The 17351-nt window shown below is 50.6% G+C and overlaps 1 protein-coding gene across 6 annotated transcripts in view; it reads left to right on the top strand.

Moving 5' to 3' along the window:
* Positions 1-17351, top strand: part of Eps15l1 (epidermal growth factor receptor pathway substrate 15 like 1) — a 94178-nt gene that overhangs the window by 21406 nt on the left and 55421 nt on the right. For all 6 annotated transcript variants that reach the window (XM_036209236.1, XM_036209238.1, XM_036209237.1 and 3 more), the window contains exons 2-6: positions 8139-8180; positions 8625-8714; positions 9306-9353; positions 12917-13012; positions 13922-13984. In XM_036209236.1, coding sequence (XP_036065129.1) covers positions 8139-8180; positions 8625-8714; positions 9306-9353; positions 12917-13012; positions 13922-13984 — 339 coding nt within the window. The remainder of the gene's footprint in view (positions 1-8138; positions 8181-8624; positions 8715-9305; positions 9354-12916; positions 13013-13921; positions 13985-17351) is intronic.

Raw genomic sequence — 17351 nt, 5'->3', positions numbered from 1 at the left:
CCTCCCTCCTCCTCCCTCCCTCCCTCCCTCCTTCCCTCCTCCCCTCCCTCTCTCCTCCCTCCCTCCCTCCCTCCTCCCTCCTTCCCTCCTTCCCTCCCTCCCTCCTCCCTCCTCCCTCCTTCCCTCCTTCCCTCCCTCTCTCCTCCCTCCCTCCCTCCCTCCCTCCCTCCTTCCCTCCTTCCTCCCTCCCTCCTCCCCTCCCTCCCTCCTCCCTCCCTCCCTCCCTCCCTCCCTCCTTCCCTCCTTCCTCCCTCCCTCCTCCCCTCCCTCTCCTCTCCCTCCCTCCCTCCCTCCCTCCCTCCTTCCCCTTCCTCCCTCCCTCCTCCCCTCCTCCCTCCTCCCTCCCTCCTCCCTCCCCCCTCCCTCCCTCCCTCCCTCCTCCCCCCTTCCTCCCTCCCTCCCCACTCCCCCCCCTCCCTCCTCCCTCCCTCCTCCCTCCCTCCTCCCTCCCTCCCTCCCCTCCCTCCCTCCTTCCCTCCTTCTCCCCCTCCCCCTCCCTCTCTCCTCCCTCCCTCCCTCCCCTCCCCTTCCCTTCCTCCCTCCCTCCTCCCCTCCCTCCTCCCCTCCCTCTCTCCTCCCTCCCTCCTCCCTCCCTCCCTCCTTCCCTTCCTCCCTCCCTCCTCCCCTCCTCCCTCCTCCCTCCCTCCTCCCTCCTCCCTCCTTCCTCCCTCCCCTCCCTCCTTCCCTCCCTCCCTCCCTCCCTCCTCCCTCCTCCCTCCTCCCTCCTTCCCTCCTCCATTGCTCCCTCCTCGCCGGTTCCCTCCTCCCTCCTTCCCTCCTCCCTCCCTCCTTCCCCCCTCCCTCCTCCCTCCTTCCCTCCTTCCCTCCCTCCCTCCTTCCTCCCTCCTCCTCCTCCCTCCTTCCTCCTCCTTCCCTCCCTCCTCCCTCCTCCCTCCTTCCTCCCTCCCCCCTCCCTCCTCCCTCCCTCCCTCCTTCCCTCCTCCCTCCTCCCTCCTCCCTCCTCCCTCCCTCCTTCCCTCCTTCCCTCCCTCCCTCCTCCCTCCTTCCCTCCTCCCCTCCCTCCCTCCTTCCCTCCCTCCTCCCTCCTCCCTCCTTCCCTCCTCCTTCCCTCCCTCCTCCCTCCTCCCTCCCTCCCTCCCTCCTTCCCTCCTCCCTCCTCCCTCCTTCCCTCCCTCCCTCCTCCCTCCCTCCCTCCCTCCTCCCTCCCTCCTCCCTCCCTCCTCCCTCCTCCCTCCTCCCTCCTCCCTCCTCCCTCCCTCCTCCCTCCTTCCCTCCCTCCTCCCTCCTTCCCTCCTTCCCTCCTCCCTCCTTCCTCCCTCCCTCCTCCCTCCCTCCCTCCCTCTCTCCCTCCTTATTTGTTGAAGTGCTGAGAATAAAACCTAGGACCTTGTCCACACAAGTTGGTGCTCTACCACTGAGCCCAGGCTCTGTCTGTTCATTAATTTATTGTTATGGGTGATGGTGGGGGAAGCATGTGCAACAGTGTGTGTGTAGGTTAGAGGACACAGTGTGTACAGAACCACCCCTCTCCTGTCTTCTTTATGTAAGTTCTGGGGATTGAAATCAGGTCACCAGGTATGGTGGTGGTTTGAATACATATGGCCTCATAGGCTCATATATTTGAATGTGTAGTCACCAGGGAGTGGCACTATTTGAAAGGATTGTAAAGATTAAGAGGTGTGACCTTGTTGGAGGAAGTGTGTCACTAGGGATGGGTTTTGAGGTTTCAGAAGCCCATGCCAAGCCAGAGTCTCTATCTCTCTCTGCTTATAGATCAGGATGTAGCTTTCACTATGGCTACAGCACCTGCCTGCTGCATGTTGCCATGCTCCCTGACATGATAATGTATCAGGGACTACAGGGGTCCAGCCCCTCAATAGTCCCCTCCCAGGGTTCAAGAAGAATCTACAACCAGCTGATAATCTTTGAAGAAAAGAAATGAAACTCCTTAGTCCATACACTTTATTATTCTGTGTCAGTTACAAGCTTCTATTCTGCTCTCATATTTAGCTCCTTTCTTGCTTGATTTCTCTCGACACTTATCTGTCTGTGGTCCCCTCTAGGTTCTGTCTTAATTCCTTCATCTAGTTCTGCCCCTTCTAGGTTCTCATCCATCTTGTTCTTTCCCATATCAGCTCCTTTCCCATCTCCTTCTCTCTCTTCATCTCAGTTTGTTCCTCTCAAATTCTTACCCATCTAGTTCTTCCATTCTCTTTTCTCTTCTCTGTCTCCCGTGCCCTGGGAGTCCTGGTATATACACACTTACAAGCAGTATTCCCTTGGCAGTGCAAAGCCAGGCTTCCAGGGTCAAATGGAGGGGTGATAAGAATCACAGAGAGGGCCGGCGGTAGTGGCACACACCTTTAATCCCAGCACTCGGGAGTCAGAGGCAGGTGGATCTCCGTGAGTTCGAGGCCAGCCTGGGCTACCAAGTGAGTTCCAGGAAAGGCGCAAAGCTACACAGAGAAACCCTGTCTTGAAGGGAAAAAAAAAAAAAAAAAAAAAAAGAATCACATTGAGGGGCAAGGGGCAATCAATAACTGTTAATTATCATTTGCAACCCCAAAGGGAAGTGACCAATGGGGAAATGAATTAACTAGAGGCTAAATTCTGGGTAATATCTAAGAAGAGAGATCTTATGTGCTCCACTATAGTCTTAAACATGATTGGTAGAAAATGTTAAAAATCTATGTTTAAAAAAAAAAAAAAAGAATCGTTAAGTTGCTAGGTCAATGGGAGAAAATAAAACTGCCTTCTTTTTTCCTGTGGCTCCTATCTGTCCAAGCTATCTGCTGTTTATGTAGGGTGGGAGAAAGTGTGCTAGATGCCTCTGGTGATAGTTAAAGGGAGATCTGGAACTAGAAGTAAGGTTTGGGAAAGGAGGAAGTTAAGCTTAATTGGTACATCTGCTAGGCCTTCTCAAATGGGTAAACTGGATGCTTAAGTCTGTTCTTAGAGAGTACAGAGGTGTCTCTGATAAGGTACTTTCCTCCATCTGGGGATGGTCCTGGTTGGATGCTGCCAATGATGATAATTACAGGGAGGCTTGAACTGGGGTTCTGGCTGAGCATAGCTGTCAGCACAGAAAGTTATCTAAATATTCCTAGAAGTGGTTAGGTAAGGAGTTAGAGGTCTATAAAGTTAGTAAGGCTGTAAGAAAGGAGGGTCTGAGCTACATTGTGTCAAGCTATTACTTAAAGTCCACTTAAAGTCCACCTGACCTAGGCGGTTTCTCCTTGTGGAATTTACCTTAAATCAGGAGGAGACTTTCATGTGGACTGCTATCACTGTTAGTCCTTGAAAGTGGCTAAGGGAGATATCTGATTCCAGAGAAAGCCTCTCCTGAGGCTGTTCTCCAAATACCTGGAATGTGTATGTCCAGAGAGTGATCAGTCTGTTAGCACTTCTAGGGGGAAAAGTCAATTGGGAAAACTATGAAGGCACACATGATTTTCATAACAGAATACAGCTGATATATAACGAGCCAAGTAACACCAAAAGCTCCTTGGAATTTGGCTTCCTCTGGAGGAATTCCTTGATCCCTCCAGGTAGTGACTTTGCCATAACCAGCTGAGTTCATATGATATATTCCTGCGGCCCGCAGCAATAATGGACTGAGCCTCTGACACTAAGCAAGCCCCAGTTAAAATGCTTTCTTTTATAAGAGTTGCCATGGTCATGGTGTCTTTTTAACAGCAGTAGAACACTGAATAAGACACCAGGCTTGAAGGAAAGTACTTTTGCCCATTGGGCCATTTGCTAGCCCAGTTTTTAAATGAAAACAAACAAAAACCACTTTTTTTCTTTTCTTTTTCTTTTTTTCCTTTTTGAGCTGAGGATCGAACCCAGGGCCTTGTGCTTTCTAGGCAAGAGCTCTACCACTGAGCTAAATCCCCAACTCTTTTTTTTTTAAGACAGAGTTTCATGTAGCTAAGGTTGGCCTCAGACTCACTGTGTAGCCAAGGATGATCTTGACCTTCCTGTCCGTCCTTCTGCCTACCCCTCCTATGTGCTTGTAGAGTCGGTGCCAGGCTTCCTGTGTGCCAGGCAAGCACTCTGCCAGCCGAGCTACATGCAGCCTTTGCCCTGTTACTGGTTTTGTGTTTCTGAGCCAGGGTCTTCCTCTGTAGCCCTGGCTGGAATGCGCCTCCAGGACAGCTGCAGGTCATACTGCTGTGATCAGCTTCTCTTTCCTTTCCTCTTGTCCCTGCTTCGAAGCTACTCATTCCCAGACTCCTCCTCAGCTCTGACCTGGACTAGAGAGAGCTGTTGCTCTGGGGGGTCAAACATGCCCATGTGGTGGAGTCTCATTCTTGCCCCATGACAGATGTGGTGTCCTGCCGGCCAGCGTGCCTGGGGGTAGGGCTGGGATGGCAGGACTGGCACTCCCGCTTCTGCAGGCTGGGCTTTGCTTCATGTCCAGGCTTCCCTATGGGATTGCCCCTTCCTCCTGTGCCCAGGGCAGCCAGGATTGGGCAAACAGCAGGCAGTACCTGTTTCCAGAGGGCTTTTTTGTTCACTGTCTGGCCATGGCTGCTTTGATTTCATAAAGCTCACCATTGTGGAGCCCCAAGAGTGCATTTTCCCACATCACATGCCCGTGTAACTGTCCCACGTCCAGCACTGCCACACCTGGGCTGTCTTTGCAGCAAGCTGGGGTCAAATGAAAGCCTCCTAGCCTGGAGCTCCTTGAACCTCAGCACTCATTGCCTGCATGGGGGAAACTACATTGTCCCACCAGTAAAGAGGAGCTAGCATATTGTCTGCCTTATGGCATTGCCCTATAGGAAGAATGAATGAGGAGCTCTAGGCCAGGCATGGTGGCATGTGCATACTACCAGTAATCCCAGCCTTAGGAAGCAGAGGCAGGAGTTTGCTGAGAGTTGAGGTCAGCCTGAGATGAATCGTGAGTGCCAGATATGCCAGGGATATGTACCAAGACCCCGTCTGAAAACAAATGAAATGAGATGAAAGTGATGTGAAACACTGAGTGAACAGTGAGGAGCATGGTCCTTGGTCAGGAGGGGTAAGATGGTCTCAGGTACCCCAGGTTCCCTCATGTACCTGAGATTGCCCTGAATTCCTTCCTGATCCTCCTGCTGCCACTTGGGGGAGAGTTGGGATGGCAGGTGTGTGCTACCATGCTCCACTGTGATCTATTTATTAGGAGAGTGGATTATACATACTGTTCTACAAGTTTTAAATTCTTTATTTTGTGTCTCCCCATCCCTGCCACTTGCTTAGGGCGTTCTGAAGTCCAGTTGCAGCTGAGCACATAGTGAGTGTAGGTGTAGCAGGAGATAACCAGGTGCTCAGGCTTGTAAGGAACCTGCTCTTTGCCAGATCTGCCAGGATTAGGGTTGCTGTGGTGCTATCTCTAGAGCATCCCCGCCATGCTGCCTGCCATGTTCTCTAATGCAAATGGACAGTGGCGTGGCAAAGCTGCTGCATGCCTGTTTCACAGATGGTGAAACAGTGAACACTAACACAGCCTGCAGGTGTTGCTTCAGTGTCCCCAGGAAGCCATGGCATAAGAGGAATTGTGACTCATGTCTAACATCTGCCCTGCTTCCTTGCCTCTGTCCACAACACTGAAGTATGAGCACTAATGAAACCTTTGCTGTTGCTGCCCTGCCCCTGGGCTTGTGGGCTGTGGCTTCTCAGGATGCACAGCCAGCCCCAGGGCTGCCACAGGCTTCAGTGGGCCTGGCTATGGCTGGGGCTGTGTTTCTCTCGACTGTGGATTTGGCAGTTTGCTTGGTTTGGGTTTTGTCATGACCATGACCGGCTCTCTCTTTGTTGCTCAGGCTGGTTGGTCTTGAGCTCATTGTCCCGAGGGTGGGTGGCTCTTGTCACTTTTAGGCCCTTGGGAAGCGTGAGCCAGATGTAATAACGGAATGTGCATCCCACCCACTGCTGTCTGTCACTGAGCCACAGCCCCTGGGAGTGGGTGCTTGGTGTGCTCAGTTGGAATTGAACGTCTACCTCCAAAACCTTGAGGGAAATGTTTGCAGTCTGGACTTTGCCAGTGAGACTGCTATGGCAGGCGATGTGCCATCACCACCTTTTCTCATACACGGCCCACGGCCCATCTCCTTTCTGTCAGTCCTACTGCTCTGGGGAGGTGGTTCTGTGTGCATGTGTACTGCATGTGTGGAGAGGTCAAATTATAACTTGAGGGAGTCCATTCTCTCCTTCAACTTTGTGGGTTCTGGAGCTCAAACTCAGGTCATCAGGCTTGTACAGCAAGCACCCTTACCTGCTGAGACATCTTGCTAGCCCCACATAGTGGCATTTTTATAATGCCCTTTCTCCAGCGTTTGCTCCAAGCCTCAGGTCTTTTCCTGCCATCCAAGCTCTTCCCCTTCCTCTCCCCTGCAGCCTGCTGTACTTCCCCTCCTGCCTTTCTGTCTGGGTATTTTGCTTTGTTTACAGGTGCCTGGTTCCCCCAGAGAAGTTGACTGTACTTGCATTGTTTTGAACCTGAAATGATCTTGTGCTGGGTAGTGCTGGTTCAGAGCCTGGGAGTCCTTTCCCTGGCTCATCCTTATGTAGTCACAGGACAGCATCCCTGCTGACACAGACTCCTGACCACCAGCATCACAGGCCAGCCAGACTAAGGATGTTTATTTATTTGTTTATTATGTATACAGTATCTGTCTGCGTGTATCCCTGCATACCAGAAGAGGGCACCAAATCTCATTACGGATGGTTGTGAGCTACCATGTGACTGCTGGGAATTGAACTCAGGACCTTTGGAAGAACAAGCAGTGCTCTTAACCTCTGAGCCATCTCTCCAGCCCCTAATTATTTGTTTTTAAAGTCAGGGTTCTCACTATATGTAACCTTAAGTGGCCTCCTTGTAGCATTCAAACTCACAGAGATCCTCCAGCCTCTGCCTCTTGAATTTCTGGGATTTAAAAGTGTGCACCACAAGTTAAGAAAGTTTTGATAAACCTCTCAGGAGTGCTCAGTCTCTCAATCTCCCTGTGGCTGTGTGGTCGACACCCTTCGTTAAATTAGCCTCATCTCACTTTCTTCACTCAGCCCTGGTGTGTTTTGTGCTGGATATCTAAGGCTGGTCCCTTGATCAAGAACAGATTTAGCTCTTGTAAGTCTGATGGTTGGGAAGGCAGAGGGAGTGGGCAGGACACACACTCCTGTGGGGACAGGTGATAGCAGCTTGATGCTTCAGAGTATGGAGCCTCCTGCCTGACTTCCCAGGCCTCACTGAGGTTGATGCTGCCTGCATTTGAACTTCAACCAACACAGGGAGCCCCTTTTCCCATGGTCACTTGTTTGTTTGCTTGTTCTTTTGGTTGCGACAGGGCCTCACTGCATAGCCCTGTCTTAACCACCCCTCCCCCAGAGCTGGGAGACCCCACTGCTAAATAGTGGCTGCTTACTCCTCACTGAGGTGGCTCCCCTACATGACTTCTTCCTCTCCATAGAGGGACATCCTGTTGAGGGTAGTGAGGGAGGGAGGGAGTGGCTGGAGCCCGACAGGTGACCTTAGAGTCCTGGGCTGAATGAGGGGTGTCCTTGGTGCTGAGTGGAGGACTTTGCACACAGAGGGAGTGGATACTTTCAGCGTGAGGCTGTGTGCATCCTGGAGGATGCCTGCAGCATGAATCTGTGTGCCGTCACTTGTCAGGCAGCTGGTAGAGGACAAGATGGGTGAGGGCTTGAAAACAGCCAAGTGCATTATGGTGACTCAGGGTCACATACAGAAACTCCACCAACACACAGGGGTGGGGAAGGAGGTCCAGCACTGCCTCCCCTAGGCAAGTCTGTGCGGGGTTTGGCTTTGCTCTGGCTGTCAGGTGCATACGTTTTTACCAGAACTGGGATGTATTTCGGTGATGGTAAAACATTGAGTATTGTCACCTCCACTTAGGAGGCTAAGGCAGGGGGCTACTTGACCCTAGGAGAGTTCAGGAGGAGTTTGGGGCTTAGGTGTGGCAGTTCCTGCCTTTAGTATCAGCACTCAAGAGCCAGATTCAGAAGGATCACCGGAGTTTAAGGCCAGCTAAGGCTCTCTAGTACTGCCTTGTCCCAACAAAAATGAAACAAAACACTGGAGACCAGCCTGGGTAGCACCTGAAGAGGAAGAAGACCAAGGCGGGGGGTACTTTTGTGCGCTTGTGACCACTTTCTGACTCTTCTGTTTTGTTCAGATGCCCAGTGGAAATCCGTTATATGAATCTTACTACAAGCAGGTATGTCTGAGTGCTTCTTTTATACGTTTTATACGTCTGTGCTGTGCAGGTGTGTCTGTGTCGCCTGTGGCGGTCAGGGTACAGTTCTCAGAGTCAGCTCTCTCTTTTTACCATGTGGGGCTTGACGGCAGGAGCCTTTGCCCACCGACCATCTCTAGCCCACCAGTGCCTTTGTATGTGTTTTATATGCACTCATGTATGCATGTGTGTGTTGGTGCTGGGGTGGAACCCGAGCCTCTTACACGCAGATCAGATCAGCCACTGTAGCACCCAGCCTCCCATCGTCCTGTAGTTGACCTGGGGACCCTTTGAAGCAGCTTTTTGTCAGCACGTTGGCCGTGGCATCTGTCAGTGGTGGTGTTGACTCCTGCGGACGCACATGGGGACGGTGCAGATACTTCTGCTGCTTTGAGTGTTGTGTCGATTCTTGCTGTCCTATTGCAGGTGGACCCTGCCTACACAGGAAGAGTTGGGGCCAGTGAGGCTGCGCTGTTTCTGAAGAAGTCGGGGCTCTCTGACATCATCCTGGGGAAGGTAGGGAAGATGAAGCATGGTCTCTCACACTCCTGAAATGAAAGCTAACTGTGCAGACCCACCCTGGGCAGGGCCAGGACATCCTGGACTTCCTTGCTGTAGCTGGTGGAGCTGAAGGCCTAAACAAAGCCTTTAGAGCTGACTTTCCATGCCCATCCTAGCACTTGAGAGGCTAAGATCACAACTCCAGAAGGATCATGAGTTCCAGGATAGCCTGGGCTACATAATGTGAGGCATGGTGGAGTGTTCCTTTACTCCCAGCACTCTGGAGGCAGAGGGCTATGAATCTCTGGAGTTTGAAGTCAGCCTGGTCAGTCTCAGATGGTGGTCACCTTCAAGGTGTAAGCAGCAGACTGGACCAGAGTGCTTTTGATGTCTCGATAGCTCTGGGTTTACATTGCCATGCGATGACTGAATAGGGAGTTAAGTGGGCATAGGGGGTTCTTTGGGCCCTACCACCAATGGCTGTGTGCTTGGCAGGGCTGTTAGCCCCAGTGCCCATGGCAGAGAAGAGGCTGATGTGACTCCTGTTCCGTCCATCTTGGCTGGTGAGCGACAGTCACACTTACAGGCACTTTTATGTCTCCACAGATATGGGACTTGGCAGACCCCGAAGGTAAAGGGTTCTTGGACAAACAGGTATATATGCACACAGAGAGCAGGGGAGGGCTGGGCACCCTGTGGCTGGGTAGCTTGTGCTTTTCTTCCACTGGCTGCTGTCATCCACACACAGCTGCCAGGTCAAGTGAGGAACTCCCACTTTGGAGTGCAGGTCTGTAAGGATGCCAACCCCTGACTCAGTGACATGCCCTTGACTGTCTCGAGACTGTCTCAGCTTCTTTAGCTGCTGCTGTGGTAGACCGCCCTGACAGAGCAGCTCTGACGAAAGGCGCCTGTGGCCCCCAGCGCCAGGCACAGCCACTTGGGGCAGGTGGAGGCAGCAGGGACCCGAAGCAGCTGGTCACATCTAGTCAAGAGCCCAGGGACCAAGTGCCGTCTCCTGTTCACCCAGGCCAGGGTCTGGCCCAGGGGTAGTGTGTCCACTGGAGGGCACCCTTTCCCATCTCATTTCACCTGGGACCCTGTCACAAGCCAGCCTAATTGAAGCAGCTCCTCATGGAGACTTCCTTTTTGGGATGTTCAGTTTCCATGTGCCAAGTTGACAATCAAAACGAAACACCAAGGGGGCCTAGAGAGGACTCAGCTGGAACCGAGTTCAGGTCCCAGCACCCACATTTGGCAGCTCACTACCACCTATAACTCCATCTCCAAGGGATCCAATGTCCTCTTCTGGCCTCTCATACCTCCATGTACACATACACACACCTACCTACACACCTTTAAACAAAACAAAACAAAACCCAAAACCCAAACATCACAGTGGACTTACCAGTGTTTGAAGCATTTTAAAGATTTAAAATAATGAAAATAAATTTTACCGTGTATGGAGGCCCAAGCCTTTAATCCTAGTACTCAGGTAGCAGAGGCAGATAGATAGATCTCTATGAGTTTGTGGCCAGCCTAATCTACATATGGAGAGCCAGGCTCCCAGGTCTACATAGTGAGACTTTGTCTCAAAACAAAAGAACCCACAGGGGTAGGGGGACCAGAAAAAATTTGTTTATGTGTATGTGGCCCATGAAGGTCAGAAAAAGGTGCCAGATTCCCTGGAGGTGGGGTGAGGGAGCTACCTGATGGGGTGCTGGGAACTGAACTCTGGTTCTCTGCATGAGCAGCGTGTGCTCTTAACCACGGGGCCATGTCTTACAGCCTAAAGACTGTTCTGTATCAAAGTAATTTTAGAATTCTGTAAAGATATCAAACACAGTTTAATGGGTTCCCATACACCCCTTATAGCCCATGTTTATAGCCAGCTCTCCTCAGGGATGCTCAGTCACACAATTCCAATGCTGTGTCAGACTGCTGTGGTCACAACATTAACCAGGGCCTGCAGTCAGGCTGGCCATTTCCTGGCCCTCTACCATGGAGGCATATGTGCCAGTCAGCCTTGACACTCTTAGGCTTCCTTGGAGCCCTGGGCTCTGTGCTCTTCAGAAATATTCTGAGTAGAATTGTGTTTGTCCCACAGTGCTGGCTTTACCGTGCTGTGCTCACGGGGCCTGGGTGCAGGAGAGTTCCCCAGGTCCTCTCCCAGGCAATGTCTGAGGCTGTTCTGTATCCTAAGGCCTCAAGCCTGTCTATCTGCTGGCCGCCGACCACCAGCCACTGGTACCTCCCTTCCTTGTGATTGAGGTTGCTCGGCCGCTTAGTGAAGGAGTTGAGGGACCTGATTTGGTTCCACTGGCCACCATCCTGCCCCGTTTCCAGCTTCCCTTTGACACAATATGTTTCTGCACAGTTTTTGTGGACATCCCCTTGGAAGGCGTAGCTCTCCCCATGTTCTTATGCCAGGAGAGAAACTCTGCCGTAGGGTTCACATTTGCCCCAGCTTCTGTCTGATAAAACTGACCAAAAGCACCTGGAGAAGGAAGGTTACTTGATTTACAGATTACAGTCCATCATTGAGGGAAACTAGGAACTCCAGGCAGGAACCTGGAGGCAGGAACTGAAGCAGAGGCCATCGAGGATCAGTGCTTGCTGGCTTGCTTCCCTGGCTTGCTCCATACATAGAATTTAGGACTAGCAGCCCAGGAATGGCACTGTCTTTGTGAGTCATTAATTAAGGAAATGCTCCGTAGACACATCTGCAGGCCAGTCTGACAGAGGCAGCTCCTTGATCAAGGCTCTTTCTCATCCGGTTTTAGCTGTGTCAAGTTGACGGCTCATCACAGAACTCAGGTCATGCCGGCACTCAGGAGGCTGAGGCAGGAGGATTGAGAGTCCCCTTCAGACTCAGCTGCGTAGTAAGAACCTGTTCCAAAGGAGGCCGGAGAACTGGCTCAATGGTTAAGGGTGCTTGCTGCTCTTGCAGGGACCTGGGATCAGTTCCCAGTGCCCACAAGGCCGCTTGCAACCCCTGTACCTCCAGCTCCAGGAGTCTGACGCCTCTGGCCTCTGTGGGTACCCACACTCACAATTAATAGCAAAACCAGCCGGTTGGTGGTGGCGCACACCTTTAGTCCCAGCACTTGGGAGGCAGAAGCAGGTGGATCTTTGAGTTTGAGGGCAGCCTGGTCTACAGAGCAAGTTCCAGGACAGCCAGGGATACACAGAGAAACCCTGTTTCAAAAAACCAAAGAACTCAAAAAAAAAAAAAAAAGGTATCAAAACTAAGTATTGAAAAAGAAAAAAGGAGGTCAGTGAGACAGTCCCTCTGGTGAAGGTCCTTGCCAACAAGCCTGATGACCTGAGTTCAGTCCCTAGAACCACATGGTGGGAGGAGAGAGCTGAATTCCTCACTGGGTGCACATGACCCCTCCTTTCAAATAAATACTAATAGTTTCTTTAAATTTTTTTTTTTTTTTTTTTTTTTTTTTTTAAATCCAATACCTGGGCTGAAGTACAGCTTGGGAGAAAAGTGCTTGCCTGGTATTCCTGAGGCTTCAGGCCCCACCCCTACCCCACAAAAATAGAAAACAAAATAGGCTATGTGTATTTTTAACCCATCAGTTATTGTAAGTGTATGGACTGCTCCAGCATCTCATTGCCTTTGGGAAATCCCTTTACTTGAATCTTTTTTAAAAAAAATAATTTATTTAACTTTATTTTATGTGCGTTGGTGCGAAGGTGTCAGATCCCCTGGAACTTGAGTAACAGACAGTTGTGAGCTGCCATGTAGGTGCTGGGAAGTGAACCCAGGTCCTCTGGGAGAGCAGCTAGTGCTCTTAACCGCTGAGCCATCTCCAGCCTCCACTTGAATCTTTTTTTTTTTTTTTTTTTTTTTTAAGATTTATTTATTTATTACAAATACAGTGTTCTGTCTACATGCCAGAAGAGGGCACCAGATCTCATTACAGATGGTTGTGAGCCACCATGTGGTTGCTGGGGATTGAACTCGGGACCTCTGTCTGGAAGAGCAGTCAGTGCTCTTAACCGCTGAGCCACCTCTCCAGCCCCACACTTGAATCTTTCTAATGCTCAGTACTTACTACTGGCTGCCTACTGTGGTGTCTGGTCATCACAATGGAAATGAGAGCTGTCCTGTGCTGCTTTACAGGGCTAACGCCCCTCTCTGGGTCCACAGGGTTTCTATGTTGTCTTGTGCTACCTTACAGGGCTAACGCCCCTCTCTGGGTCCACAGGGTTTCTATGTTGCGCTGAGATTGGTGGCCTGTGCACAGAGTGGCCACGAAGTCACCTTGAGCAATCTGAGCCTCACCATGCCACCACCGAAGTTTGTGAGTATGCAAGCCATCATACTCTCTTGTTTGTGTACAAATATATGTGTGAGTGACAGCTCCATGTTTTCTCTTGTTTATCCTATGTTTTAGTTAAGGTGAAATGCATACACCATAAAATTTACCTCTTTTGTTGTTTTTGTTTGTTTGTTTGTTTGTTTGTTTGTTTTTGGTTTTACAAAGGGTTTGTAGCTTTGCACCTTTCCTGGAATTCACTCTGAAGCCCAGGCTGGCCTCGAACTCAGAGATCCACCTGTTTCTGCCTCCCGAGTGCTGGGATTAAAGGCGTGCGCCACCACTGCCTGGCCTAAATTTACCATTTTTTAAGTGCTCAGTTCAGCTAGGCATAGTGGCTCACACCCCAGCACTCAGGAGTCGGAGGCAGAGGCAGGCGAATCTGAGTTCCAGGCAGCCAGGGCTACACAGAGAAACCCTGTCTTGAAAACAAAATAAATAAAATGCTCAGTTGGGTAGCGCTTACACGTCAGCCTGAGTTCTAGTTCTCATCCCATGAAGGAAGATCCTGGGCCCTGTCTTACTCTGTTTCTCTGTCTCCCAGTCCTTGGTAGCTGCCCATCTCTTGTCTTTTCTGATGTTGCTCTCAGTGGAGTCACACTTGTGTGTGCATCTTGCACTCAGTCTACCCAGATCAGGATACTTTACTGCTGTGACTGTGGCTGGGCACTGCGTACCTGTCTGTCTGCTGAGCTCTGTGGTGTCTCCTGCACCTTTGGCTGTTAGGAGCAGTGCAGCGTGAGGGTCATGGATTTGTGTGTGCACCTGTGTGGGTCTACACCTGGGAGGGAGCTGTGGAGTCATAGCTCATTCTCCATTCAGTGACCATCCCTCTTTGGAATGAGATTATTTTGGTTGTGTTTGCACATGTGATCCTGTCCCTTTTTTCCTCAGCATGACACCAGCAGCCCACTGATGGCCACACAACCGTCTACAGAGACTCACTGGGCTGTGCGGGTAAGTGAGGGGGACAGTGCCATAGTTGATGCGCTAGCCATCTGTATCATTTGGAACATTCTGGAGCACCTTTGCCATCTGTATGTCTCCACAGAATCCGAGGGTCATATCTGTTTTAATATTGTTTTTAAGATTTTATTTTATTTTTAATTATTTGTATGTCTATGGTGGGTATGTTTGCCCTTGGAGGCCAAAGATGGGGGGTGGGATCCCCAGAAGCTGGAGTTACCAGCTGTTGTAGGCCTCCTAATTTAGGCATTGGGAACTGCACTTGGCTGCGTTAACCTCTGAATCATTTCTCCAACCCTTGTTTTGTTTTGGTTTTTTTTTTGCTTCTTGAGAAAGGGTCTTAGGTCACCTAGGCTGATGACAAGCTAACTTGTAGCTGAGGCAGTTTCCAACTCCTAACCCTCTGCCTCTACCTCCCTGGCATGGGGATGGCAGGCATGCCACAGCGCTAGGCTTGCAAAATCAATTTTCAAATTCTCTCACCGTAGCGAGCGGCTGTGTCTGTGAGCAAGGAGCCAAGGAGCTGAGGTTGCAGTTAATTGCTGTGTTCTCAGGGCGCGTCTGGGGCTGTGTTGCTTGGATTGGTTCTTTGGGATAGAGAAGAGGCACACTGCCTGTGCAGCCTTCCAGCCAGCTCCCTGAGGCTAGTCTTCCCTTTGTGAGGTGCCTGCTGCTCTGTAAAAAGCCTCACCCAGCACTTAAGGTGTTCCTTTTCCATGCCGAGGGCAGTGTGGTCCTGCCTCGAGGAAGGACAGACAAGCATGGTGGCCATCTCAGTCAGTGTCCTATGCTGTGAAGAGATGCCATGACCACAGCGGCTCTTACAAAGGAAAGCATTTGACTGGGGCTGACTTAGAGTGTCAGAGATTTAGTCTGTTTATCAGCATGGCAGGAAACATGGTGACGTGCAGGCAGACATGGTGCCGGAGAGGAGTGGAGAGTTCTACATCTGTATCCATAGGCATCGGGAGGGAGGGAGGGAGGGGGAGAGAGCAGGGGGAGCACCACTGGGCCTGGCTTGGGCTTTTGAAACCTCAAAGCCCATCCACAGTGACATGCTTCTTCCAACAAGGCCACAGTGCCTAATAGTGCGACTTGTTGGTGACCAAGCATTTAAATCTGTGAGACTATGGGGGCTGTTCTCATTCAAACTACCACATTCCACTCCCTGGCCCCGTAGTCTTTTTAGCCATCCGCCTTCAGTCCAACTTCAAAAGTCCCCAGTCTCTCACAGTCTCCATACTGTTTGAAAGTACAGTCTCTTCTGAGACTCATGGCAATCTCTCTTTTTTGAGACAGGGTTTCTCTGTGTAGTCCGGGCTGTCCTGAAACTCACTCTGTAGTCCAGGCTGGCTTCGAACTCAGAGATCTGCCTGCTTCTGCCTCCGGAGTGCTGGGATAAAAGGTTGTTGCCACCACACCCACCCTCATGGCAGTCTCTTAGCTGTAACCCTCTGTAAAATAAAAATGAAAAGCAGACTACATACTTCCAACATACAATGGCATAGGATATACATTGCTATTCAAAAGCACAGGGAAGGGAGCATAGTGAAGAAATACTGGACAAAAGCAAGCCCAAACACCAGTTGAGCAAACTCTGCATCTCCATGTCTGATGTCAAAGTGCTCTTCAGATCTCAAACTCCATCCAGCTCTGTTGATACTTCTCTCTCTTGGGCTGGTTCCACTCCCTGTTGGCAGCTCTCCTCAGCAGGTAACCCTTACCTCTGGCATCTCTAACATCTTGGGTTCTCCAAAGGCAACTCAGACTTCACTGTCACAGCTTCACACAATGGCCTCCTTGAGCGTCCATGCAGAGACACCCCTGACACCTGCCTGGCCTCAGTGACTTTCCTTAGTCATGGAGGGAGATTCCATAACTTCTTTCTTCTATCCTTGTCTCTTACGCCAGAACCATGTGGCTGAAGCTGCCAAGTTCTGCTGCTTGCTGAGGCTGGAACATCCCCCACCTACTCCCCCTTGTTCACATTTTCACCAGTTTTCTGTTCTGAAGGGTTTCCTTCAGTGCCTAAACTTTGCTGTCCTGAAACTTGCTCTGAAGACCAAATTGGCTTCCAACTCAGAGATCCACCTACCTCTGCCTCTCAGTGCTGGGATTAAAGATGTGCCCCACTGTGCCTGGCCCTAAAATTTTCTTAATTCCTCTTCACAAGTTGAAAGTTTAGCTACTTGGGGTCTCGCCTTGAAGCCCCCACTTCCTTTATTTCATTTAGGATCTCCTGAGCACTGGACTGCTCCATCACACTCTGAGGTCCCTTTCTCCTCACACTGGACCTTTTGTGATTGTCTTTGCTCAGGTCTGCATAAGAGTGATTGCTAAGATCCAGGCTGTGGTGGCCCACACCTTTAATCCTAGCACTCAGGTTGCAGAGGCAGGAACATAGATCCACTTCTTGCCCCCTGTCCTGGACATGTCCTGTTCTTTCATGAAGCAACAGTTCAATTCCTCTTGCGGGTCACAAGAATATAGAGATTTAGCTGTGTATTAAAGCTATATTTTGACCGGCCAAGGGTCTGTCAAAAGCCATTTATTATGAATATTTGATGTTTTAATATTTCAGCTGCTATGAAATTCTTGTGTGTCCAAATACTTCCAGACCATCTTGGCAAACAGCTAAGCTTCTCAGACACTGTTCCACTGGGTACTAACTCCCCTGCTGAGCCTAGGAGACTAACAGGCTACTAGATGTATAGCTTTGTTTCTTGTGCAAGTCAAGTTCAGATCTTCCACTGCTCCCCCCCCCCCCAGCACCATCTTAGATCAAAGGGGTTTCCTCTCACCAGGTGCTTCAAGCTGTGCTGCAGATTGACTAGCTGTCAGCGCTCCTCCTGCCCTGTCAGGAACTGGCAGCAGAGAAGAACAGTGGCAGTTTTATTTTAGTGACTTACAGATTTCTTTACCCTACCACCTGTAGGTTTGTAGTCTGAGCACATTTATGATAGACTCGTAATGTTTCACCTAACCACAGTAAGGATAGATTCCTGGTACATAAATTCCTTCTCTGATTTATTCCAGCTCCTCACTAACTCCGCCTTTATTCTCTTCCCCTTTTTGGGTTGCCAGGAAGCTTCCTGTGGGGACCTTGCAATTCTTAGTTGTGTTGCACATGAAGATGTTGCTGTCTTGGGAAAGATGTAGAACAGTCTGTAGAAGCGTGAGGAGCTCTGATGCAGGGTGATGGTGGCGAGGACTAGAGGAGTTGGACAAAGGGCTCCGTGTGTCTAGACTTACTCCTGCACCGCGGGCAGTGCTCTTCTAGGCCCCCGGCAAGAGTGATATTAAGCCTGGTCCTATAGTACTATACGAAAATTTCCCGGGATTTGAACCATTTACTATT

This window comes from Onychomys torridus, chromosome 17 (genome assembly GCF_903995425.1).
Source record: "Onychomys torridus chromosome 17, mOncTor1.1, whole genome shotgun sequence".
Lineage (NCBI taxonomy): Eukaryota > Metazoa > Chordata > Mammalia > Rodentia > Cricetidae > Onychomys > Onychomys torridus.
Note: the sequence above shows the minus strand (reverse complement) of the source record. Positions and strands in the feature narration are given on the sequence as shown.